The sequence below is a fragment of the Pinus tabuliformis genome, chromosome 1_2, assembly GCF_031772625.1.
Source record: "Pinus tabuliformis cultivar Carrire ecotype Pingquan chromosome 1_2, CPIR1, whole genome shotgun sequence".
Classification (NCBI taxonomy): domain Eukaryota; kingdom Viridiplantae; phylum Streptophyta; class Pinopsida; order Pinales; family Pinaceae; genus Pinus; species Pinus tabuliformis.
In genome coordinates, this window is record NC_142298.1 from 2,850,878 (window position 1) to 2,877,724 (window position 26,847).

General features: G+C 38.6%; 1 protein-coding gene across 2 annotated transcripts in view; it reads right to left on the reverse strand.

The window, feature by feature from the left end:
* Nucleotides 1-26,284, reverse strand: part of LOC149204007 (glutamate--tRNA ligase, cytoplasmic-like) — a 70,888-nt gene extending 44,604 nt beyond the window's left edge. The window contains exons 1-2 of one of the 2 annotated variants that reach the window (XM_089394600.1): nt 25,913-26,284; nt 25,706-25,796 (exon numbers count right to left, since the gene is read on the reverse strand). In XM_089394600.1, the coding sequence (XP_089250726.1) occupies nt 25,706-25,796; nt 25,913-25,922 (101 nt within the window). In that variant the 5' untranslated portion in view covers nt 25,923-26,284. Of the gene's footprint in view, nt 1-25,705 lie in introns of both variants that reach the window. The other variant, XM_089394599.1, reaches the window with a different exon arrangement.
* Nucleotides 26,285-26,847: the final 563 nt, after the last annotated feature.

Below are 26,847 nucleotides of genomic sequence, written 5' to 3' on the forward strand. Positions count from 1 at the left end.
GTAGCTTCAAGTCTTGTGATTTAGAAAATTTTATGAGTAGTATTGAATATAATACATTAATTTCTAGATGGTATCATAGCTGGAATCATTGTAGAGAAGATATTTCGAAGTTGTCATTGCAAGAGATTCAAATTTGAAGATTAGTGTTGCAACTTTTCTTCAAGATTGAGAAGATGGATTTCAATGGACTCAGGCTCAAGTATGCCTTGGAAGGCACCTCAAACTTTATTGCATGGAAGGACTGCATGGAGGCATTATTGGATGATATTTGGCTTCTAGAATACATCAATACATATGTAGCAAAACCCCAAGCATCGGATGCCAAAAATATTGCTCAGTGGAAGAAGGATGTGGCCAAAGCGAGGACAATCCTATTAGAGGCGTTCAAGATCATATTGTCTCGAATCTCCATATAAAAGAGACTCCATTCGCAATGTGGAAAGAACTGACAGAATTGTTTGAGAACAATAGTGACCATAGGAAGTTGGCACCCAAGGACAAGCTTTGAAGTATCAAGATGCAAAAGAATGAAAAAATTCCACAGTACCTAAGCAAGTTTACACAGTGTCACGATGAACTTGACGGGGTTGGTGTTAATATCCATAAAGAATACTTGGTAGCTCTAGCCCTTTTGGGCCTTCCCAAGAGTTGGAATAAATATCAAGATTTGGTAAATGGTAGAGAGAAACTACCGAGTTGGGAGTGGTTACAGTCTGATCCAATGCATGAATAAATAAGGCAGAACACCAGAGACATGACCTCATCTAAGGGTGAGGATGAGGATAAATATTCTTTGGATGGAAAGGAAAAGAAAGGGAAAGGGAAGAAATCCTAGTCCAAATCAGATTTGAGTCAAGGGGGAAAGAAGAAATACTTGTCCAGAATCAATTGCTTTCACCGTCATGAATTCAGGCACTATGCAACGAAGTGTCCACACAAGAAGGTAAGAAAGAAGACTGCAGGAGGAGAAGTGGGTGAAGCCTTGGCCTCATAATTCAAACTTTATTTTACCCTCATTGCTTGCATGACAAGTGCAGTGATGGGTAGTGTGTGGTATCTCGACAGTGATGCCTCATTCCACATGACGGGGAACAAATAATTTTTTAGTGACTTGGAGGAGAAGGATCTCCAGATGCACATCGAGATGGGAGATGATGGAAGGTATAGCACAACTGGTATTGGCACATTTACTTTTTAGAGGGAGTCTGGCTCCCCTCTCAGGCTCAAGGATGTGATGTTTGTACTAGTTCTGAAGAGGAATCTAGTTTTTGTAGCAGTGTTGGAAGACTGTGGCTACAATGTGATATTCAACAAAGGGAATTATTTCCTTAGACACATCAAAATGGGACAAGTGAATAAGATCAGGGTTCGAGTGAAGAACCTCTACAAATTATATGTGGAAGACTATGCAACATTGAGCACAAAAGAAGAGAAGGTTCAGAACCAAGATGTCGGTGAAATATGGCATAGAAGACTTGGCTATTTACGTCATGCCACTTTGAAGATCATGCAGAAAATTTCTACAGGCCTCCCCAAAGCAGCACTAGAACAGTGGGATACATGCAAAGGGTGCACATTGGGGAAGTACACAAAATCCACCTTCAATGATCGGGATTAGATGGCACATGCAATCCTTGAAAGGATCCACTCTAACGTCTGTGTACCTTTCTCGACAGCCTCCACTGCCAAGAATAGGAATTATGTTATATGTGTAAATGATTTCTCATGAAAGTGTTGGATATACTTCATGCAGAAGAAAGACCAAACATTCTCCAAATTTGTTGAATTCAAAGCACTCGTTGAGAAAGGAGTCGACAAGAATGTGAAGGTTCTCAAGAGTGATAATGGACGTGAGTACGTGTCAAATGAGTTTAAAAAAATTTGTCCAAAAAAAGGCATTTGATGCGAGTTGATAGCACCCCATAACCCACAACATAATGGGGTGGATGAGAGGAAGAACAAAAGTATTTTAGGAGCAGCACGGGTGATGTTGCATGACCAAATTCTATCTTTGCACTTGTGGGTTGACGCATGCAACACAGTGGTCTATTTGTAGAACAAGAGTCCTCATAGGATTCTTGACATGAATACACCAGAGGAAACTTTTTCAAGGAAGAAACCAGATGTGTCACACTTTAGGATGTTTGGATCATCAGTTTACTGTCATGTTTCCAAGGAAGAAAGGAAAAATCTCGAATCAATATTAGATTTAGGCATATTTGAGGGGTACACAGACACACCTCATAACTATCATGTGTACTTTCTATCTCTCAAGATGAAAGTGGTCAGAAGAGATGTGAAATTTGATGGGGAGAAGGAAATGAGGTGTTCTCTTAAGAGGGAGCTTCAATTGGAGCAAGATCAGGAGCTTTTGTCTCCAAAGGAAGAACCTTAGGAAGTTGTGGAGCATCCACAAGAAGAGGAGTAGAGAGTAGAGACATCCACTCAAGGAGAAACATTCATAGAAGGAAGGAATCAAACTAGAGAAGCTAGCAAATTATTGTAGGATGCTAGAGAGGATGTGGGAGCACCCACATCACAGCGTAGGTAGAGGAGGTAACAATATTGGCACACTAGCTACATGGTTCTAATGAGTGATCTCGTAGATACTTATCCATCCTATTTTGAGGAAGCTATATAGAAACTAGAATGGGTTGATGCTATGGTATATGAATATGATTCCATTATCAAAAACAATGTTTGGGAAGTGGTCCCAAGGCCTGCACACAAATCAGTGGTTTGTTCGACATGGATTTACAAGGTAAAGAATTTGGTCGACAGTAGCATCGAGAAACACAAGGCCATATTTTTGGCCAAGGGGTTCTCTCAGGTTGATGGAATTGACTATGAGGAGACCTTTACTCCAGTAGCAAGGTACTCATCCATCAGGTCAATTCTAACATTGTCAGCGTAGATGGGGTGGAAGGTCCACTAGATGGATTTGAATACAGCATTCCTCAATGGAGTTATTAAGGAGGAAGTGTATATTGAGTATCTAGAGGGGTTTGAGACCTTTGAAAGAGAGTCGCATGTGTGTAGACTCAAGCGAGCATTGTATGGACTCAAGCAAGCACCCCATGCTTGGTATACTAGGATTGATAGCTATCTCACTAGTTTTGGCTTCACCAAAAGTGAAGCATATGTAAACATTTATCACATTTTGGTAGAAGGTAAATTATTGATAATTGTGTTATATGTTGATGACTTTATCCTTATTGATGATGAGTAGTTGATTAGATATTGCCAGTAGGACCTTGCAAGAGAGTTCGAGATGAAGGACATCAGCCTCATGCACTAATTCCTTGGTTTGGAAGTATGGAAAGGATATGGGGAACTATTTGTCTCTCTGGGCATGTATGCCAACGATATACTTCAGAGGTTCTACATGGACAAGTGCAAAGCCAACTAAACTATATTGGAAGGCGGCAAATCATGTGTTGAGATACCTCAGAGGCACTACTCAGTTTTGTCTTTGGTAAAGACAAATAGAGGGAGTGAAGCTACAAGTATTCACTATAGATTTTCCTGTAGATTCACAGCGCATGTAATGTACTAAAACACAAGACAATAATCTACTATACTCTTTAAATAGTGAAACCAATAGATCAATGAAAACAATAATCGACAAGAGGAAGATAATCAAAGACACATAACATAATTGTTTCTCTGGGGAAAGCCACTGCTCAAACTCTCTTGCAAGATCCTCCTTGCAATACTTGATCAGTTGATCATCACCTGTCTAAATCAAATCGTCTAAATATAACACAATGATCAATAATTTACCTTACACCACTATGTTGTATATGTTTGCATCTGCTTCACTCTTGGTGAATCCCAACCCGGTGAAGTAGTTATCGATCCTAGTGTACCAAGCACAGGGTGCTTGCTTCAACCCATATAATGATCTCTTGAGCCAGCACACATTCGACTCACGGTTGAAGGTCTCAAAACCTTCAGGCTGCTTTATGTACACCTCTCCTTCAATCATGCCATTAAGGAAGGATGTCTTTACATCCATCTGATGTATCTTCCAACCCATCTGCGATGATAGTTCCAATATAGATCTATTCAATTAGTACCTTGCAAAAGGAGAAAAGGTCTCATCATAGTCAATCCCTTCTACCTGTGAAAATCCATGAGCCACAAACATGGCCTTATGCTTCTCCACACTACCATCTGTAGCTTTCTTTACCTTGTAAATCCATCGGAAGCTCACCACTGACTTGTCCTCCGATCTCGAGACCACATCCCAAACATTGTTATGAACTATGGATTCATACTCCTCCACCATGGCATCAACCCAAACTGGTTGTTGCACTACCTCCTCAAAGGAATATGGATATGTTTCAACACATCCACTCATAAGATCTATGTATCCAGTGTACCTCTCAAGTTACCTCCTTTGCCTCCATTGAGATGTTGGTGCTCCCACATTCTCTCATGCATTATGCAATAACCTGTCAACCTCTCTAGTGCGCTTTCCCCCATCTCTGGAAGACCCTACTTGAGTGGATGTCTCCACTCCCGAATCATCTAATGTGGTTGCTCCACATCAATATGAGGCTCCTAAAACTTAGGAGCTAAAATATCCTCAACTGCATGTAGCTAAAGCCCCCTCTTAAGGGAAACTCGCATGGCCTTCTCCTCATCAAATCTAACATCCCTAAGAACCACTTTCATCCAGTTGGTCGGCAAGTACACCCAATAGTTGAGAGGTGTATCAGTGTACCCCACAAATATCCCCAACTCTGTTGTCATATCAAATCTTCTTCCATGCATATTTGGTCACTTAGCAATATACCGATGACCAAAAAATCCTGAAGTGACAAACATTTGGTCTCTTACCAGAGAAATCCTCCTCTGGTGTTTTCATCCCAAGTATTGATGTGGGCTTTTGTTCTGCAAATAAATACTTGAATTTCATGCCTAATCCCACAAGTGTAGTAGTAGGCCCTTATCATGCAACATCGTCTGTGTTGCCCTTACAATGCTTTTGTTTTTCCTTTCATCCACCCCATTCTGTTGTGGGTTATGGGGGGTTGTCAACACCCGTTTAATCCCTTCTGATGTACATAAATTCTTAAACTCATTTGAGACATACTCACCACCGTTATCACTCCTAGAATCTTTAATCTTCTTGCCATAAACTTTCTCAACCAATGCTTTAAATTCACAAAACTTTGTGACATTTTGATCCTTATTCTGCATAAAAAAATATCCAACATTTATGAGAAAAGTCATCAACAAATATAACATAATACATGTGTTTGGCCATGGATGTTGTCGAGAATGGTCCACACACATATGAATGGACTCGATCTAGAATCACCTATGCTCAACTGTCTCTGTCGTGAAAGGAAGCCCTGGTGTATTTTCCCAAAGTACACCCCTTGTATGTTGTTGTCGATCCTAGAGATAATCTCTGGATTGCAAGGAGACCAGTGCTTAGGACATCCAGATTTGGTGCATTATTATTATTCTCTAAAGAATTTAGAGCGCAATTTTGATGTCACTTATAATTTGAGTTTAGTTGGTTCAAAGAAACTTTGGAAAGAAACGGCTCATGAGTTCTTTATAAACAAGAGATGCACAGTGATATAAACTATCCATCAATGGTGGTCAATACCATTCAAGGACTTACAACTCATTTTCTTAGATGTAGATGCGACAACAGAAGAAATAAAATACAAAATCCATCATAGAGAGCTTGAGAGATCAAGTATTATACACATATCTAGATTTAGAGAGAAATGATAGCTGAAAAATAATGGTGGATGCTAAGACACATGGAGTTCATTTAAAGATTTGACTTCCACAATCGATACAGGAATTCTTCATCAATAGTTTGATTCAAATTAATATGTATTTAAGAGGAAACACATCTAGAAGCTTATTAACATTAAATTTGAGATGAACATGAAACATTTATAAAAATACTAAGGAGAAGAGACATACTGAAATCCCAAAATGAAGGAATCGCCATAGATATTCCATTAATATTCTGTGAATCATACATGTCGAAAGAATCAGAACATTTCTTTCACAAAACGATACGAAGTTTCTTTCCAAAATTATAAACCTTTCCTTCATTCAAAAAAATTGTATATATAGGCCTTTTGGATAGAGATAGATCGTTAATGAGATATTCCTTTCTTGATTTGGTTCATTATGACAAAAACATCTCAAAATTCTAACGTGTGTGAATGCACAGCTATGTTTAACTATGATGTACTTATATATATATATATATATATATATATATATATATATATATATAACACACACAAAAGTAGTTGATACTCCAAAGTTGGCATGATCTAAAGGATATTCAAGAGCGGTGAGACGATGCGGTCTAGTGAGGAGTATGTTGTGCCCGTGGATTAACATCTTGTACGAGTGGTGGATTAACAAACTATTTGCATCGTTTCTATAAGGCTGGAGGGGGTGAGGAGAAAACCTGAACTACGTGTAGGTAATCTTCAAATCAGTCATACTCAAGTAGTCCAACCTACAAAGAAAAATACTTCTAACAATCTCGAGTAGTTGAAATTCCCCCTTTAACAAATTTACCACAGTTTTACCCTGAAGAGTGTCAGTTTTTTCATGAGATGAACTTGCCCTGCTTTTAGCTTCTATCATTTTCTGATTGTATTCTTCTTGAGGCAGCAATTCCCCACGAGGCACCCAGTAGCTAGGTAGTCCATCTTGTATGACCCTGTTAAACTCATCATTGAAAGAAGCCACTTCCTTTTGTACCTTGACAAGATTTTGTTCTACTCTAGGTTTGGCTTCTTCTTTCAAAACCACTTTGGAGATCTCCATCACTGCACTGACTGTATCTACTATGTCTATGGGTCTCATCTCATTGGTTGGTCTCTCATTCAAGAAACGAATAAACCTTTGAGAAATCTGGGATTTCTTTATACTTATCTCTTTGGAATTAACAATCAATGATTCATACTCACCACTAATGACCCTTTCATCATGTATTAAAGTCACATGTTCCCATTTGTGATTCATTTCCTCAATGATATCATCCCACACCAACTACTTGGCTTCAAGGAGAGACATGTTTCCCTTCAACTTAGCCTTCAATTCATCTATCTCATGTGTTTCACCCTGTATGTTCTTAGTGACATGTTCGGCATTGGTAACAATGATTTTCAGTTGTTTATCCTTCTTAGCTAAATGGGCCTTAGCAGTATCTAAGTCCCTTTATGTCTTGTTCAGTTCATTTTCAAAAAGTTGAAGCTCAGTCAGATCCTGGGTGAGGCGCTTAGTGGGGTTCTAGGGGTCTTCAGGCACTACTACCACACATACATGAGTGTCAATCTCATTTTGATATTCGGTCACCATTTGTTCTAGATCCAATACTTTATCCTTGCTATCTATCAACTCCTTCATCAGTTTCTCTTTCTCCATATCGACCTATGCCAACTCCTTTGTCTGGACATGTTCACTACCAAGCATCTTTAGCCTATACCTTAATTCTTGATTTTCCTTCTAAGTTGATTGTAAAATGGCTTCCACAGCTGATCTGTCATCTGGGTTTATACCCAGTTTAATGATAAACTCTTTATATGATTCCTTCTAGAGATATAAAGCTTTGGAGTTGGCCTTCTCCATTTTTACTCTATTGGATACTTTTCCTATATATGTCTCAGCTCTACTGATAATCATGAGGTTCTTACCCATATCATTATATAACATCTCCTCAGCCTACTTATGTAAGTTGACCTTACCTGACAAAAGGACACTGGCTAATTTCAGGGAAACATACAAGGTCTTGAACTGGGACCTTGTAGGCAAGGACTACACTAATGGGTGTTGCAGTGAAATTCTCATGTCATCCCTCTCTAGGTCCATAGCAGTCAATATTCGAGTATGGAGAGGTGTTGATTGGGAAGCCATTACTCTTTGCATTATCTCCATAACCTTTTTGTTTCTTTCCTCAATATATTTTCCTAGAGGCCAACTAGATCCTGTAGCAGAAACATTGTCCTCAGGGTCTGGAATGACTACTTCGGTTGTGGATGAAGTTGTGGTTGTTGGTGGATTTTCCAGATTAATTTGAAATCCTAGATGATCTGACACCAGTTTCTCTACCTGTATCCCCACTTCTTCTTCCTCTTTTGGACCTTGACTCCTAGCTTTTTTATTTATATGGTCTCCCTTTGATTCTTTGCCCATGCTTATTGGGGATTCGGTCTCCATTTTTGTATTAAGAGGCCATGAATCAAAGTTATCTTTCCATTCAATTTCATGCTTAGGGTCATGCACGTAAGTTGATGCTTTAATATTTTCTCTCCTTCGAGCAGTGATGCCTTGAGGATCGTAACACCAAGTGTCTCCCTTTTTGATCTCCATGGATTCAAGTAGGGCCTCAACTACTTTAAAATCATTCCTTGTGTTTACCACAAAAAAAACCTATTAGATGTTCCATTTTAAAATTGTAACCTTTCTTTGTTGGTACAAAATGAAGTAGGTCTACATTGAGGATCTGTCGAATGAACTCAAGGGCGAAGAATCTCATGGGAATCAATACTAGCAAGCAGTATGGACAAAGTTCACAACCATAAGCCTGAATCTCTATGTAATCCTCACAAAGGTACCAGTATCCTATCATAGCATCATTGTTGAGTTGGAGGAACTCTTTGTGCTAAAGGAAGATTCTAGGTGGCGGGGTCCGATGGATGATCCGGTATGCGATGGCCATGAAGGTCGAGATGAATTTGGAATACCCACCCAAGTCGGGTCTTCTTCTCACAGAGATATTCCAGTCAAAGACGGAATTTTGTTGCTTGTTGGGAGAAAACACTTGAAGGTCCAGACATTGGAATTATTCAATATGGGTATACAGGAACAAATAAAACATAAGGGAATAGTAATGAAATTAAGAAGAAGTGGGAAAAAAAAGAATCTGAAAACATATGGCCACGGATAGTTAGAGAGGGATGTTGAGCAAGAAACTAGGTTGTTTCATTTTATGCAGACACCCCACGATGGCCTTATTTATCTTGTGCGAGCTATCTTCATCCATCAAACAAGCAATTATAGATAGGATGGGTCGAACGAGACTCCTATAAGAGGGTTATTGGGAAAAATTCCTCTAAGGGAAAGGATTTAAATTCAGTGGCAAAGATTTGGTCCAAGAAGGATTGTTGTTCATCGAGAGGGAGAGTAATGAACCAGGATAGCATCGATGAATGGATGCATTATGGAAGAAACAGGGAAAATTAAAGCCCTTTGGATCAAGGTAGGAGTTACTTATAGGATTTTAGTCCCTGAGGTAGAAACAAAGTAGTTCTTATCTTCTTCGTAGGTTGTGGCAGGCCAGGATATAAATTTAGGGAAATGATGTACTTAAGGCGTGATTTGAAAATACAGACCAGAGTGGACAACCCTAAAAGGGTCTTCTTTCCTCACATGGTTAGCGAACAGTTCAAACCGAAGGTCAGCGAGTGGATAAGGACAAGCGATGTTTGAAATTTGACTCTCGAAATCCATTAAGGGATCAACACCATGAGACTTGACCAAATGGGTCTTAAGGGTTGCGAGTGAAGTTTGCTTCATTTTATTGAGCGAATCAAAGTAAAAATGCAGGTGGTCAGGATTTTGAGTTACATGGATCCTGCAGGAGTATCAAAAAGTGACATTGAAAGTGGTCCTTATATGTTGCAGGTGTGCGGAGCGAAAGGTCTTGTGCAGGTGACCAGGCGGGGGATATTTTTGCTGAGACTATTTAGTAGCTGTCGGGAAAGGTAGGTTTAAGGGACAGGCTATTATATAGTAAAAAGAGAGATATTTTCCAAGTGGTGGGATTATAGATTGTAGTAGGGGTACATGTTGACTTAGGGTTGGTCATAAGAAAGGGAAGCGGAGAATAGGAGCAGGAGAGAACAATCACATTTACCCTTACCTTTACCTTTAGGCCTCATCACCTCTAGTTGTGTGGAACCAATGGGATGATCCCATCTAGTAGGTGGCCCCATTGTGCTACAACAGGGAATACTCTTAATGGAATGAGCCCTCTACTTGCCCTCGAAACCAATCAGGACCATTGGATCAACGTTTGAATTTTCAACGTCAGCGCTGCTCCTTCCGTTAATTATTGTGCAAGTTCTGCCCATAGAGTTGGTTTAGGAGTGTCGGGGGTCCTAAAGGATGGTGATCTTGCTAAGAGGAATGTGCCCTTTACCAAGTTCTTTAAAAGAAATCATCATGCCCTTTGATCACTTGGGTCGTGTTTAGTTATGAACCCCCGATTCACACTACATGTTGTGCTAAGGATTATGTATTGAAAGAGGTTAGTCCTTATGACTTTCCTTGACAGTGATTATTCCATTTGTCTATGATTAATGCTGCACTATTTCAATCTTTGAAGAAAAATATTAGGGCTAGATATAGCATTGGCTTCGACTAGGGATGGATCATTAACCTCAATGTACCGAGAACCTACAACTTGACATTTTCTCCTTGGGCTTGGAGTTTTATAACAGAAACTTTGGGATGACAGAAAATAGAATAACAAGAACTTTGAACATCATAGAATAATTACAGAAAACACATCGTTATTTACAATGAATTGGGAGAGGTACCTTTAGTGCTAGAAATATAGTTTGAGAAACTGCCCATTTACTAGTAGTTCTAGTGATTCTCCTTCCAGATTTTCCGCTAGAAAAGTATTGTTTCCTTTTGTTTCAAAGATTTTGAATGGGTTGAACCATAATGGGTCGAAATTTCCATGTTTTCCCTCGTCCTCCTTTCTAACATCCCACCTTAAAACTAAATCCCCTGGTTGGAGTGGTCTATCCTTTACCCTCTTGTCGAACAGAGATTGCATTTTCTATTGATATTTAACCAATTTTTGGCTAACCTGCTCCCTTCTTTCATGAAGCTCGACCAGTTGATTTATCCTTCGGATTAGATCATTTGGTTCTTCTTTTGCATCTTGCAATATTATGGCTACTAGCATTGCAAGTTGTATTGGGAATATTGTTGCTTTGTCATAAACTAATTCAAAAGGCAATTTTCGTGTGATCACTTAACAGTGACCTTGTTAGCCCATAGAGAAAATTTTAGCTGAGAGCCCCAATTTCTTTGATTCTCTGTAATTATTTTCTTCAGGATCATCACCACCATCTTGTTGGAGGACTCAGCTAGCCCTTTTCCCTGAGGGTAATATGTACTAGAATGACCAACCATAATATTAAAGTTTTGACAAAAGCTAATGAATTTGGCCGACTTAAAGAGATGAGCACTATCAGTTATAATTTTCATAGGGCAACCAAACTGGGAAAAGATATTTTCCTCCATATTTCTTATAACCACGGAGTAAGTTTCATTCTAGTTTGGGATGGCCTCCACCCATTTTTTAAAGTAATCAATGGTTGTGAGTATCTACTTTTGCTGATCACTGGAAGGAGGATGTATTTCTCCTATGAAATCCAGTACCCACTACCTGAAGGGCTCTTCAATACACACAGGGATCAAAGGTAGGGGATCTAGCTTCTACTTTTCAGCAAAGATCTTACATTTCTGACAAGCTCGGACCTGAGAGTGAACCTCTTTGAAGAGTGTGGACCAATAAAAGCTGGCCTTCATTATTTTGTGAGTTGTGTTTTTCCAGTTGTAGTGCCCCCTGCAAACACCATTGTGAAATTCCTCAATTACCTTTTGAATTTCAGTCTCCACTAGGCACAATAGTAGAATCCTAGTGGGGTCTTTCCAATAGAGCTGACCATTGGATATGACAAACTTTTGAGCCTATAATCTTAATGTTCGGTACTTGGATATGTCTATTTTTAGTGGGCACCCTAAAAATAGTAGATAATGGATAATATTCTTATACCAGACTGATGTTTCATATTTAATATGAATATTTTGGATGGAAGTTTTGATGTTTGATTGTTGCATTCCTGCTTCATCTTCTTCTATCAATAAATTAATTCGCATGGCCTGGAAATTGGATTCTGATGGATTTTGGCTAATCCTTTCCCTTTGATGAGCTTCATAGGCTTAATGTCCAAGTCATATTCCTGAATCTTAGTGATCCACCTTCCCCTTTTTCCCTCGTTGTCTCCTTGTACCAAAATGTCTTTAAGTATTGTTGTTGAAACATAAGCTATAATGTCAGAAAGTAAGGCATAAACTCTGAAGGCCTTCAATGCCTTGACTAGAGAATAAGCTTACTTCTCCAAGATGTTATATCTCCATTCATCTTCTCTCAATACTTGAATTAAAAAGGCTATTGGTTGTTCATAACCATCCTTATTCTTTTGTAATAGCACATCAACAATAGTATGAGGGGAAGCAAAGGAAAAGATATAAAAAGGTGTTGAATAATCAGGGTTGACTAACATGGGTGCTTTTACAAAAGCTACTTTGGTTCTAGAAAAGGATTCCCGTGAATTTGGGCTCCATTTTACCTCATTCTCCTTTTACAACATGTCTATAATACCTTTCACTATTTCAGCATAGTTGGGTATAAATCTTCTAAGAAATTTGGTCCTTCCTAAGAACACCTGAATCTCCTTCTTGTTCCTTGGTAAGGAGATGTGATTAATAGCCTCCACTCGTTCCTATGCCACTGTGTGTCCCAACAATTTTCCCTCACTCAGAGCGAACTGAGACTTATTTGGATTCAGAGATAGTCCAAATCTTCTGCATTTTTCGAAGGTGAGTTTAAGGTGCAAGATATGCTCCTCATCAATTTGGAGAAAACTGTGATGTCATCTATGTAGACCACTACAAATTTGCCTTTTTCTCCTACGAATGTTATATCCATAGCCCTTTGAAAAAAAAAATCGATGTTTATAAGTTCGAATGGCATTCGGGCATACATGAAGGTTCCCCAAGGTGTGGTGAAGGAAGATTTCTTTTGATCATCGGGGTACACTGCTACCTGGTTGTATACTAAAAAATTGTCCATCATGGACATCCGAGCTTAGCCGAATACCTTTTGTAATATGTATTCCATATTAGGTAGTGGGTAGTTTTCCTTTAATGAAGCACTGTTAAGGTTTCATAAATCCACACATAACCTTATCTCTCCATTCTTTTTCTTAACTAGAACTAAGTTTTCCACCCACTCAAAATATCTCAAAATATCTGCCTAAGATTTTGCTTACAAGGTTTCATTCCACTTTTCAAAGGAATCTTATGCTGAATAATGTTAGTATCAAATGTCTCAAATCATTATATGACCAAGAAAACACATCTTTATAGAGTTTGAATAGATTTAAATACTTTTTTTGTATTATGAAGGGATCCCTTTTGACAGTTTGATCATTCGAGGTTCATCCTCTGAGCCAATGTTGCAGTCTTCCACCTATTCATCAGCCCCTTGTTCGGCCAGTTTTGAGACTACATCATTTTTCTTGAATAACTTTTCCAGAGGAACTAGGCCATAAGGGATAGTGTTCCCCTTTAGCTACAAAACTCTGTGTCCTACAATATTTTCTTCCCAGAGAGTTGACTTCTCTTCTGTTACATTTTCATCTTCCTGGTCAATAGCTAAATTTGAGAATTCTCCAATGACTTCTATAAAATGTTTGATTTGTTCACCATCCTCGAACACCTGCCAATGTCTCACATTATCAGGTACAAAGGGTTTGTACCTAACCTCAACCTCATACCTAAGAAGAGGATTTTAGGGTGGCTTAAAATTTATGGAAGCTACAGCAAGTGAGTCATCCATTTGATTCCCTTCCTTGGGTAGGAATTGGAAGTTGAATGCCAGGAAGAAGTTGTCCATCAAGTCCCACGCCTCATTTCTATAAGCCCTTAGCCTAGGGTGTTTAGTCTGACATTAGTTTTTTATTTGCTTTACCACTAGCTCGAAGTCTCCATATACAGTCAAACATTCAATTCATATTCCGTGTTGCTTGCAAGTCAAGTATTAAGGCCTCGTATTCTGCCACGTTATTTGTTGCTTCAAATTCCAATTTAAATCAAAAAGGGACCAAGCTACCCTCTGGAGATACTAACAGCACCCCTGCTCCATTACCTTCCCTGGAATTAGCCCCATTGAAGTATAGCTTCCATACTTTTCCACTGTCTTTGAGTTGATCATTTAATTGGGCTATTGAAAGCACATGAGTTACTTCTAAGGTAAAGTCATATTCTTCTAGCATTAGACGAGAGAGATCACTCTCTCTCTTGTACACAGGAGTATTATTCTAGCCCTCAGCTTTGGTAACTTTTTTAATTAGCCTTGAATCTCTATACAAACTTCTTTCTTCCCCTCCAAAGGTAGGGATGGTGGCATAAGTCAGATCCAACTTGATGGAACCTCCAATATTTGACCCCCAATATTTGGATAGGAGCATGCCAAACCTTGCAGGGATATCTGCTACCACAGTGTCCATAACTACGCTCTTTACTGGGATCTGGTCCAAGTTCACCACTAGGTCCTTTATCATTCCCAAGCATTTTAATCTCTTAGAGTCGAAAGAGTAAATGTCTTTGTAATCTGCAGACCAATTTTCTCCATCATTGTTAATGGCAAAGATTATGAGAGGCACCTGAGTTAAGCATACAATTGTGAAGTAGGAGGTCATGTATTACAAGAGTAACATAAAAGGGTATAGTGGAGGGATCTTTCTCTTCAACATGGGGTCCAAAAACTACCATTAGCCTTTCTTCTTGAAGATTTAAACAGTGATGTGAAGGGGCTGAAGTGGATGGAAGCATAAACTGGGAGACTTGAGCTTTATAAGTGTTCTTTTTTAGGAGTTCAATTAAAGGAACTGGGATTTTGAATTTTTCAAGTTCCTTTTGAATATTGAAGACAGATGAACCTTTTTCTGCACTGCCAGATTCTTCTTGTTCTCTTTCCTTTTCACAGCTTGCTTAGATATGAGAGGTGCCTTCTCCTCTTTGAGTAATTTGGGCTTATAAAAAAATTTATTTAAGGAATCATTTTTTCTGAATAATTGAATCTAATGGTTCTTTCCCCTTGTCTGGGGGTCTAGGAGTCTCTTGAGAAGAAGCACCTTCATTCTGGTCTTGTTCTCTTGATATCTTTCTAGAAGACCAGAGATCATACTTTATATGTAGTTGGGCCTACATGAAGTCAACAAACTTTTTGAAGTAATCACCTATCTCTCCATCATTGAACGCTGCTTCCAAATCATGCCCTTCTTCTTCATGAGTTATGATTTCTTGTTCCCCGTCCAAGAAAGAAGAATACAAGTTTCCTTGAATTTCATGAGTGTCTTGTGACTGCTCATCCGAGTCACCCTCTATGTATAATGGACGAAGAATATGGTCCTAATGTTCCTTCCTTTCTCTTTGTAGTATCTGTAATGGCGGTCTTCGGTATTGGGAATTAAAGCCTTCATTAGAAACTTGAGAATTCTATTTTGGGAGACTTTTCTTTTCCATTTCCAACTTAACCAGTTTATTTGATAAGATTTTTATTAACTTATCCATTTCTTCCAACTTTTGTTCCTGGGACTCTTTTCCATGTCTAGAGGAAGATGCTTCCACTTTTCCCTTCTTCTTTTCTCCAGGATCAGTCTTGCCTCTCGACTTTCCTATGGATATGAAGTTGGCCTCCACCTCGAAGGAATCAATCTAGATCTAATCCAAAGTACGAGACTTCCTTTCCCTTAGTGTGAAACCAAACTCGGATTCGAAAGCCCTAGAAAAAACTACTCGGCCAGCTGCCTGGGGAGGTTTGATTTCAATAGGTAGATTGTTGTATTGTTTGTTAAACCATTTTATAAATTCTGAAATATCTTCATCCAGTTTCTTCTTTATGGCATTGAACTCAGTGAGGATATATCTGTGATATCTCTTTTCTCCCCACTTCTGCATAAAGGAGTTCTCCAGCTCTTCCCAAGTGACAATGGAAGCATCTAGTAAGGATTTAAACCACTTTCTAGCCTCTCCGCCAAGAGATTGAAAAAAGAGCCTCAATACCACATCTAAGTGATCGACATTTAAATTCTCTTCAAATGCACAAAAGATCTCTATATGTCTTTGTGCTGAGATATCATTTTTCCCATTGAATCTGGGCAAGAGATTGAGGTGATCTTATGGGATGGCACTTAGAGGTTAAGGCAGGTCTAATGGAGCATATTTTTTCAATGGGAAGCCCGGGACATCCATTTGGACAATGGAGATGGTGTTAGATTTACCTAGGGTCTCTGTACTATGACAAAAGATGAAAGAGTAGATGGACTGAGACTTGTGGAATTATTTATATTATGAGTAGGATTGTCAGTGAAGATACTTTTTTCCTTTTCAACCTCAAGGAGAGAAGGGAATGAGAAGGAAGGAGTATTTATTGAAATTTCCTCTTCTTTGACTTTTGGGGGAACGGTATTGTGTATCGTACTTCTTTCGGAAGGATATATTAGGACTCTAGGAGTAAAATTTGAGCAATTAATGATGGCGTGCTGAGAGCTAGAGGAGGAATCTTCAAGAAATGAGGAGATAGTAGCATCAGTGGTAGGGGTTTTTCCCTTCCAAACTATCCTATAGATTATTCTTTCTGGATGAGATACAGATGGTGTTTTTTGTTGAGAGGTAACTGAACAGGTGTGGGGTCTCCTAAAATCCAAGATGATATTCTTAATATTTGGACAATGGAGTTTCCAAGGTGATGAATCTACAACTCATACATATTTTCTCACCTCAACAGAGAGTGCATGAATGTCGTATCCCAGGGGGGAATTCTCTAATATGTTCCCCGATGATGGTGCCATAAGATGTTGTCAATCTTAGAGATGGTCTCTAGATTGCAAGGAGACCAGTACCTAGGACATCCATATTTAGTGCATTCTTATTATTCTCTGGAGGATTTAGAGCACCATTTTATGTCACGTATAATTTGAGTTTAGTTGGTTCAAAACAACTTCAGAAAGACATAGCGCATGAGGTCTTTATACACAAGAGATGCACAGTGATATAAACTATCCATTAATGGTGGCTAATATCATTCGAGGACGTATAGCTTATTTGCTTAGATGTATATGTGACAACAGAAGAAATAAAAGACAAAATCCATCATATAGAGCTTGAGAGATCAAATATTCTACACATATATGGATTTAGAGAGAAATGATAGCCAAGAAATAATGGTGGATGCTAAGACACATGGAGCGCATTTAAATATCTGACTTCCACAATCCATACAGGCATTCTTCATCAATATTTTAATTCAAATGAATCTGTATTTAAGGGGAAACACATCTAGCATCTTCTTAACATGAAATTTGAGATGAACATGAAACATTTATGAAAATACTAAGGAGAAGAGACATACTAAAATCCCAAAATGAAGGAATCACCATGGATATTGCATTAATATTCTATGAAACATACATGTCGAAAGAACCATAACATTTCCTTCACAAAACGATACGAAGTTTCTCTCCAAAATTCTTAACCTTTCCTTCGTTCATCAAAATTGTATATATAGGCCTTTTAGACAGAGATAGGTCGTTAGCGAGATATTCCTTTCTTGATTTGGTTCATTATGACAAAAACATCTCAAAATTCTAGCTTGTGAGAATGCACAGTTGTGTTTAACTATAATTTACCTATATAATATAACAAATTAAAAATATTAAGTAAAAATAACACAAAAGTAGTTGAAATTCCAAAGTTGGTGTTGGGATGGGGTCCCCTAGGGTCAATTTTGGGGAAAAAGCCCAAGTTTTGGGGCAAAATCCCAAGTTTTGATGTACAAAATGTAAAGTCTCCGCAAATTGTGGTCGTGGAGTACGTAGATAGTTAAAGTGTCATAAAGGGCTTTACCCTTCTTTTATGTAAGTTGAGTCAGCTTTTGAAGACCTAGCCATGGTCTGCGAACCATGGGATTATATAAATAGGTGTGTCTTAGGATGTCTAAGGCAAGTAATGAAGTTTGATCTATGGTAGAAGTCTAAAGAGTTAGCAAAGAAGAGCAGGAAGAAAGGCTCTACAGCTGTGTGTGCAGAGGCCTAGAGTAGAGTCCACAGCTAAGTGCACAGACCCCTGCAGCTGAGTGCGCAGGGAAGTCTTGAGTCTGTAAGCAGAAATGAGTATTAATAAAGAGATTATTCCATAAATTCTTGTGTTATGTCTACTTACTTCTGTTTTATATGAATGCATTTATACTATGATGAAAGATGGGTTAATGAAATACTAATGTATTGATGCGCGGCTTTACACGATTTATACTATTACATGAACGCAATTAATGTTAATTGTTTACGCGAAGATTATCTTGTTGTATGTTGAAGTTATTTAACACTCAAACCGATCTGAGTAATTATTGGGTTAAGAGTAATCTTTGATGTGCATAAGTAGTTGATTCACCTATTCAGGGTCTGCGAAAGACAGTCGTAGACCTTCACAGAGGTCTAGAGGCTGATTAAAGGGAGTTATATCAATAAGCCATAAGGTCTTATCGATCTGCGTGAAGGCATATTTAGGGCATCAGATGACATTACACTGATCTCTGGGTGCGGAAACGTGGTTCCAGCATCCCCCATACTACTTTGGCTGAGACTTCAGTCTACGCTCCATGGATTGATGCCAAAAGGGCCAGTAGTGTAGGGATTTCTTTGGCACAACTAACTCTGAACCTGGGTCAGGACCCACTAATCCAACAACTCGCATGATATGAAGGATCTTCAAGAGCGGTGAGACGATGCGGTCTGGTGAGGAGTATGTTGTGCCTGTGGATTAACATCTTGTATGAGTGTTGTATTAACAAATTTTTCACATCGTTTCCATAAGGTTGGAGGGGGATGAGGAGCAAACATGAACCGCCTGTAACTGATCTTCAAATAAATCATACTCAAGTAGTCCAACTTGCAAAGAAAAATACTTCTAACCATCCCAAGTAGTTGAAATTCCCTCTTTAAGAAATTTACCACAGTTTTACCCTTAAGAGTGGAAGTTTTCTCATGAGATGAATCTACCCTGCTTTTAGCTTCTATCATTTTCTAATTGTATTTTTCTTGAGGCAGAAATTCCCCACAAGGCCCCTAGCAGTTAGGTAGCCCAGCTTATATGACCCTGTCAAACTCTTCATTGAAAGAATCCACTTCCTTTTGTACCTTGACGAGATTATGTTATGCTCTAGCTCTAGCTTCATCTTTCAAAACCACTTTGGAGATCTCCATCACTGCACTGACTCTATCTACTATGTCTATGGGTATCATCTCCTCGATTGGTCTCTCAATCAAGAAATGAATAAACCTCTGATCAATATGGGAGTTCTTTATACTTATCTCTTTGGCATTAATGATTGATGATTCATACTCCCCACTAGTAACCCTTTGATCATGTATTAAAGTCACATGTTCCCAGCTGCGATTCATTTCCTCAATGATCTCATCCCACACCAACTACCTGGCTTCGAGGAGAGACATGTTTCCCTTCAACTTACCCTTCAATTCATCTATCTCCTGTGTTGCAACCTATAGGCTCTTAGTGACATGTTCGGCATTCGTAACTGTGATTTGCAATTGTTTCTCCTTCTAAGCTAATTTGGCCTTAGCATTATCTAAGTCCCTTTGTGTCTTCTTCAGTTCACTTTCAAAAAGTTGAAGCTCAGTCAGAGCTTAGGTGAGACACGCAGTGGGGTTTTGGAGGTCTTCAGGCACTACTATTAAACATACATGACTTTGAATATTCTTTTGCAATTCGGTCACCATTTGTTCTAGAGCCAATACTTTATCCTTGTTATCTGTCAACTCCTTCATTAGTTTCTATTTCTCCATCTCGACTTGTGCCAGCTCCTTTGTTTGGACATGTTCACTACTAGGCATCTTTAGCCTATGCCTTAATTCTTGATTTTCCCTCTGAGTTGATTGTAGAATGGCTTCCACAGCTGATATGTCATTTGGGTTTATACCCAGTTTAATGATCAACTATTTATATGATTCCTTCTGGAGATATAAATCTCTGTTGTTGGTCTTCTCCATTTTTACTATATTGGAGGCTTTTCCTATATATGTCTCATCTCTACTGATAGTCATGAGGTTCTTACCCAGATCATTATATAACATATCCACAACTTTATTATGTAAGTTGACCTTATCTGACAAAGGGATACTGGCTAAGTTCAGGGAAACATCCAAGGTCGAAACTTTGTCATACAATCTCCGTTTGACGCGTACAATATCTCGTTAGAAAGATCTTTCCGAGAACTACAACTTTGGGAAGACAAACATCAATCCATGGACCCATGTTGCTCCCAGTTTTCTCAAAAAACGTCGTTTAGGGCCTCAAAATGGCTCCGGAAGTTTAGGACCCGAAAAACTGCTAAAAATAGTAAACTGTGCTACAATTAAGGAAACTGAAAAGCTAAAAGAAACAATGGTGGGGGTCCAAGTGGACTTGGTGGGTGGCCACCAATATCCACTTGGATTAGTGACTCCATCACTTTGTTGCACCTATCATTATGCTACTCCTCATCATCATGCTGCACCTCACCATGCCGCACCATGCAACACCCATCATCACTATGTTGCATCTCATCATGCTTCACCAATCATGACTATACCATGTACTTGTTGCACCAAGTATCGTTGTTGTCCCAAGTACTATTGTTACACCTCGTTGCACCATGTACTTGTTGTCCAATGTGCCATTGTTGCACCATGTTGTCACACTACTAGCATTGTTGTCCCACTGTTAGTGACATTGACATTCCATGTTTGCCATACTGTTGTCCCAATTGTATTGTTGTTATTCTAGTTGTATTTTTGTAGCATGCCATCATGCTATCATGTTGCCCGTGCATCTTGTTGCACTATCATGCATTCAAAATTCATGGGTCACCTTGCTGTCAAATTCCTAGCACAATTGTCCCACTGTCAGTAACTGCTGATCCTATGATTGTTGGCAACACTGTTCTTGTTGCTAACCCATTGTAACCTCATACTTACAGCGACCCAACGCTGTTGTTGTCCCTACAGCAACCCAACATACTTACCTTGCCTCAACCCTCTAGCAAAGCTTCACAGCCCTCCTTCCAATAATTCGATCACCTGAAATGACCTTAAGACAGCCCTTCAAATGTTTGCTTTAGCCGTGGCCTAGTCACGACATGAGGGTCCCTTTGCTCAGCTGTCAACATCCTTCTTGGCAAGTTGATCTAAGGTTGCAAAGACAACTTACTGCTACCCTCCAACAAACTTGCAAGAAGTCCTTCAAATCTGTCCTAAAACTAGAACTGTCTATCCACTAACAAAAGCATCAAAACAATAGAACAACCATACCTTGCTTATCAACAATCTGCTATCCTCCTTGTCCTTGAATTCTGTACCTTCCTCTATAATCTCAGTCCTCTGGTTAGGGCTGACTCTAACCACTTTCACAGCCCTAAAACTTGGTCGTCAAGCTTCCAGGATTGCAGGTTTTCTTCCCAAACAAATCCTCCCTACTTGTTGTCCATTACACCACTTACAACCCTCCTATTTAGGCTTTCGGTCCCTCAAACAACTAGCATTCTTGGCAAGCTAATCTAGGGCTTCGTAGGCCCGTGCCTAGGGCATCATAGGCCTGTGTCTAGGGCATCATAGCCCAGTGTATAAGGCAACATATATCTTGTTGAGGTTTCCTCCATAGCTACGTTAGAATGACTGCGTTAGAGGTAAGGGCTCCTCTAGGTTAGCGTATCTACCATAGCTGTGATTTGACTTCCATTATGGCAGCGTAGAGGTCCCTTCCATGGCTATGATCTAATTTCCATTAGGGCAGCATAGAGCCTTTTCCTTTTAACTACTACTAGGGCTTCATCCTCCTAGATTTCTCTTCCACTAAAACCCAAAACAAGTGGAGAGAAATCAAGAGTGAAGTGTGTGTAAAATGACTCTCAAGCCATCTCCTTTTATACTAAAACGTTGAGCACATGTGGGTGTGATTTAGTTGCTAGCTGACCTTGACGAATTGTCTTATAACACAAATAAATTCATAACTCCATGAATACTTATCGGAATTGGATGATATTTAGATCAATCCTATGCCTCTCGATGAGAGGGATCCAAGAAAAATATCAGTTGCCATAAATAAGATGACCCACATGGAGTTTGGCCCTAGTTGCCAATTTTAACAATCTGGCTTGCCAAACTGGAACTGCATTAATGCCCAACTTGAGAATTTGAATGATCCTTACTCAAATCTTCAGATTTACTGCATATCCGATCTCTAATAATACCGTTGAAGCTCCATGAGATTTATGGGTGAAATCTCCTCAAGGTGGGGTGGGTTTTCGTCCAACTCACAACAAGAAACTCAAGGGTTTTCATCACGGGGCTTGCTGAAAGTTGAGAACCTTGTTCCCAAACCTCTCCAATAACAAAATTACTCAACTCCAAGATGTCCCAAATGATTTGAATTTTGCTTCCCCTCCTTTTATAAACCAAATGGATCCCTCTCCATCCTTCTAGAAACATTTTATTTTATTATTTTACCTCCATTCTAGAAGATTCTGCCCCTTTATTTTATGTAAGTGACTTTTATTTGATTTTATTTAAGTCACTTTTACTCTTCTGGCCTTTTTAATCATTTTCCCCTTTTTTATTTAATTAGTGACTAATTAAAGTCACTTTCAATCTAGGAAAATGGTAAATATGTGTCTACAATCCCTCTGACCACTGAAAATCACTTTTCACCATCCCATCCTATAGATCTCTTCGTTTTGGTTCCAATGAGCTATTGCACTAAGGTGTCTCATCAAATATTCCTCCCAAAATGACACCTTAAGCATATTTAATTAAGATATGCTCAATAATAACCCTGTTTTACGGAAATTGTCCAAATGCAACAGAACCAAGAATAAATTGTGTGGAATCAACCTTGATGATGAATTATGCCAAGAAAAATTTGTCGAACCCCATAAGACTCCTCCAAAATCCTTCGGCCCCACTAATAACGAAATCTCGCTCCCATGACCAACTTGTCCCCAAACCTAGAAACCCATCCTAGCTGCATCATAAGGGAAACTAAAAAAGGGGACATTACAAAGTGACAGTTACTTCATGGAGCATCAATGAGATATACTTAGAATGGATGGTTGCCTGGGGGTATTCAAGGGAATTCTACCATCAATCTGAGGGTGATGACAACCTAATGGAGCAATAGGAATACTTGTTTAGGTGAAATTCTACTTTTTATGTGAGGATACATGAGGGTGATGGCAACTTGACGGTTGGTTCCAAACATGTTTGAGGAGGAGAGAGGCAAAAAATAGTTTGTTTGTCACAATTCTTCTTTTCTGTAAAAGTGTGAGTTCATGTTTAAGGGGATGATTATGTGTTAGGAGTCTCGAGTTCATGTTTAAGGGGTTTATTATGTGTTAAAAGTGTATGTATGGTGGCGTGACGAGAGGGTTATTGGAATAATGAGAACACATAAATATATGCATAAGCATGTTGCAACATGCAAAATATTATATTATGTGACTAAACTATAAAACGTGAAGGTTAAAACTTAAGTGGTTAAACCACCATACCCTCCTAGGGATGCTATAAATATGAGAGATGTCAAACGCATACATTGAGTGCGAGAGATTTGAGGCATCAACACTAATACAGCAACATTAATATAATACAATCTTTGTATTCTCTCCACTTCAGTTGCTTATTGAATGTGAATGCAAAACCTTAAAATAACAAATGACCGCATCGTATTACTCTAGGGTTCCAATAGCTAACCATGGATATCTTTAAGGCACTTCAATTATAACTTATCACAGTCTAATCTATGTTCTTGATAAAATGTATATGGCATTTTACTAGTATTACTAGTATCATAATTAAAAAAAATTATGTGGTTCATAGACCCCGGAGATTGGTGACCACTACATCCACAAAATATTTGTACCAAGCAAATCCACCTGAAAGGATCACTTCCTATCAACTGAACCACGAAGCCTGACCCTGAGAGTGTCAAGAGAATTGAACCCATGACCTCTCAATAGCAAAGATGCCTTAACAATGGGGACTCGACCAATTGAGTTAACCCTCAGGGCTACTAATATCATAATAATATTTTCAAGTGCTCTTGCTTTCAAATGATGGGCTACAAAGCTATTACAGCAGAATCAAGGGGGGAATTTTTTTTCTGTGGTGAAGTATAGAATCCAAAATATTTGAGCCATCACTGATGTGAATCATTTTGTTTTGGTTTGTTGTATGTATCAGTTTTAGGTTGAAGTGTATCATTTCTTTGTGGAAACAATGAGAAAAAAAGGTTCAAATGCATCTCAACTGCAGTGGCTAGAATTCCAGATAAAAACAACCTTCCTGAGTTTTTGGCTGATAAGGATAAATAGGCAGATTGTAAACTGGAAACAAGATATTACAACATTGATCTTGAAGTGACGTGGAGCTAGGTGAAAATTTTATAGATGTAATTAGTCAGGTTAAGAGAGCAACTGATAGTGAGAACAATTTTTCCTCACCTGAAAAAATTGAAAATCCTCAAATTTGTTGAGAACGAGTCACATTTTTTTGGTGTTAGAAAAAGGTCTTCTGGCATGTTTGAAGCAAGTATTTATGACCGGAATAAGTAGAAGAAGGTGTATGTTGGATGTATAATAGTTTGATTGAGGCTGCTCGTGCAAGAGACCAAAAAGGTAATAGATTTGGGTGCTGCTTCAGTTCTTAAATTTCCAGAACTCCAAGAGAAAGCCAATTTACAACGTGAAATTGACCTACTTAACTCTACCTCACTCAAAAACCTATTTAAGGTACAATCTGTAATGCAACAACTCTCTATTAAAGCAAAGAAACATGCTAATGTTGCCCCACAAAAATAGATAAAGAGGAAGCCAAGAAATTTCCAGGAGTTGCCTACAGCAAAAGGAAGTAAAGTAACAGACCATTCTGCTGGAAACAATGGTAAGGCTAATAGCTTGTATGATGCAAAGTTCACAAATTTTTAGAAGCCAGGTTATGCTATATTACAGACCAAGCCAGAGGTGAAAGATGCTAATACTGGGTCTCCTCATTCTCCTACACAATTATTTGGAGGTCCAAAAGAATGGTCAGGGGAGATCGAATATTTATACAAGGGAAGGAAAAGGAAGAAATTTATTTCAAAAATTGGTTGAGCTGTCTCATAATGAAATAAGTAACAACCATCAGGGGCACAAATTGTCTGAGTTTGGAGATCATAATACATATATGCCGAACAGGAGCCTTGACACGCATTTATTTAGGATAGAGATATTTTTCTGAATTGGGAAGCATGTTTCCAGATAATAATAGGCATAGCACGAGGTTTTGCATCTTTACATCAACATTCTTGTGTCCTTATTATACACAGATATCAGATCTGGTAACATATTTCTGGATGAAAATCTCTTACCTAACATAGCATATTTCGAACTAGGGAAATTTTTCCAGAAGACCGAGCCATCTTCCAACTAGGGTTAAAGGAACAATTGGGTATATGGCTCTAGAATACACTGTGCATGGGCTCTTGACGCAAAAGGGTTGGCAAACTTGAAGGAGCTGCAAATTTCTCGAAGCCGTGTTGCTTTAACGTATCTCAACATAAAGTCATGCTGTATAACTAATCCTGGATGCCAAAAGCTTGAAGGACTTCAGAATTTAAAGGTTTTGAAAATGGCCTACAAAAATATTACACATGCTAGCCTAGTGCATCTTAAAGGTTTGACATACTTGGAGAACTTAAATTTGGATTCCTGTAGAGTTGGAGACGAGGAAATGGAATGTTTGAGAGAGCTTACCTCTCTAAAGAACTTGGATTTGTCAGATTCTGAAGTTGGCAGCAATGGACTCCAGCATTTGGTAGGCTTACAAAATTTGGAAAGTTTGAACCTGTCATTCACCCAAAAAACTTATATTGGCTTGCAAAGGCTATCTGGATTGATAGCACTTAAATCTCTGAATCTGGACGCACAACAAGTTACAGACAGTTGATAGTCTGCTATTACAAGTCTTCATTGGCTTGACACATCTGGATCTTTTGGAGCCCGTATTACAGATTATGGCACAAACTGTGAAAGATACTTCAAGAAGCTCTAGTCATCGGAGCTATGTGGTGGAAGTATTACACATGTAGGAGTCAAGAATATCAGATCTCTCTACCACCACTTGTTATAATTACACAGCTCAACGGAAGTAAAGAAGCCCTAAACCCTACCTGGGTTCTCCTTCTCCTCTGCAGTAATCATTCACATTCGCATTTCAGTACCACATGTCAACATCCTAATATCAATTAACTACCTAGGGTTTGATTGTTAATGGGACCACGACGCTGTGTATCTATTTGGTGATTCCGTGTGCCCAGCTTCATAGTAAGTGGGCCAAGTGCACCTAGCCGACATCGCAAATGTGAAGGTATACGCATATCAAGTGTTATGTCGAAGTTAATATTTTTTATTTTGCTTGGACTTAATATAACAAATTTTATATTAGTTAGTTAAATACAGTTTTAGTTATTAAGTAATTAGAAATTAGTTACAAACTTATAATTGAAACAGTTACCCCAAAAAATATATAAAAATAATGAAGAACCAGGGAGAATGGTATGGAAATTTTGGTTGGTTAGCACTATTTTTGCATCAAGAAATCTATGAAGCCTGTAAGACATTTTCATTAACCAAAAAGATTCTAGTTCTTGATATATTTATAGTTTGTTTCCTTCTTCTGTTGTTATGTTTTCTTTGCATCACTCTATGCATTCTTGACATTACTTTAAAATCTGAATTATTTTTGTGCCCAAAAATACGTAAAGTCATCTCTGGATAGAGTTTAATTTGTGTAAGTAGACAGACCTACGCAAATACAGTCCTAAACATAAGCATACAACATGGCTAGAATCTATTGTAGCCCTTAGAATAAGACAAGGACAAACCTAAGTGAGCAT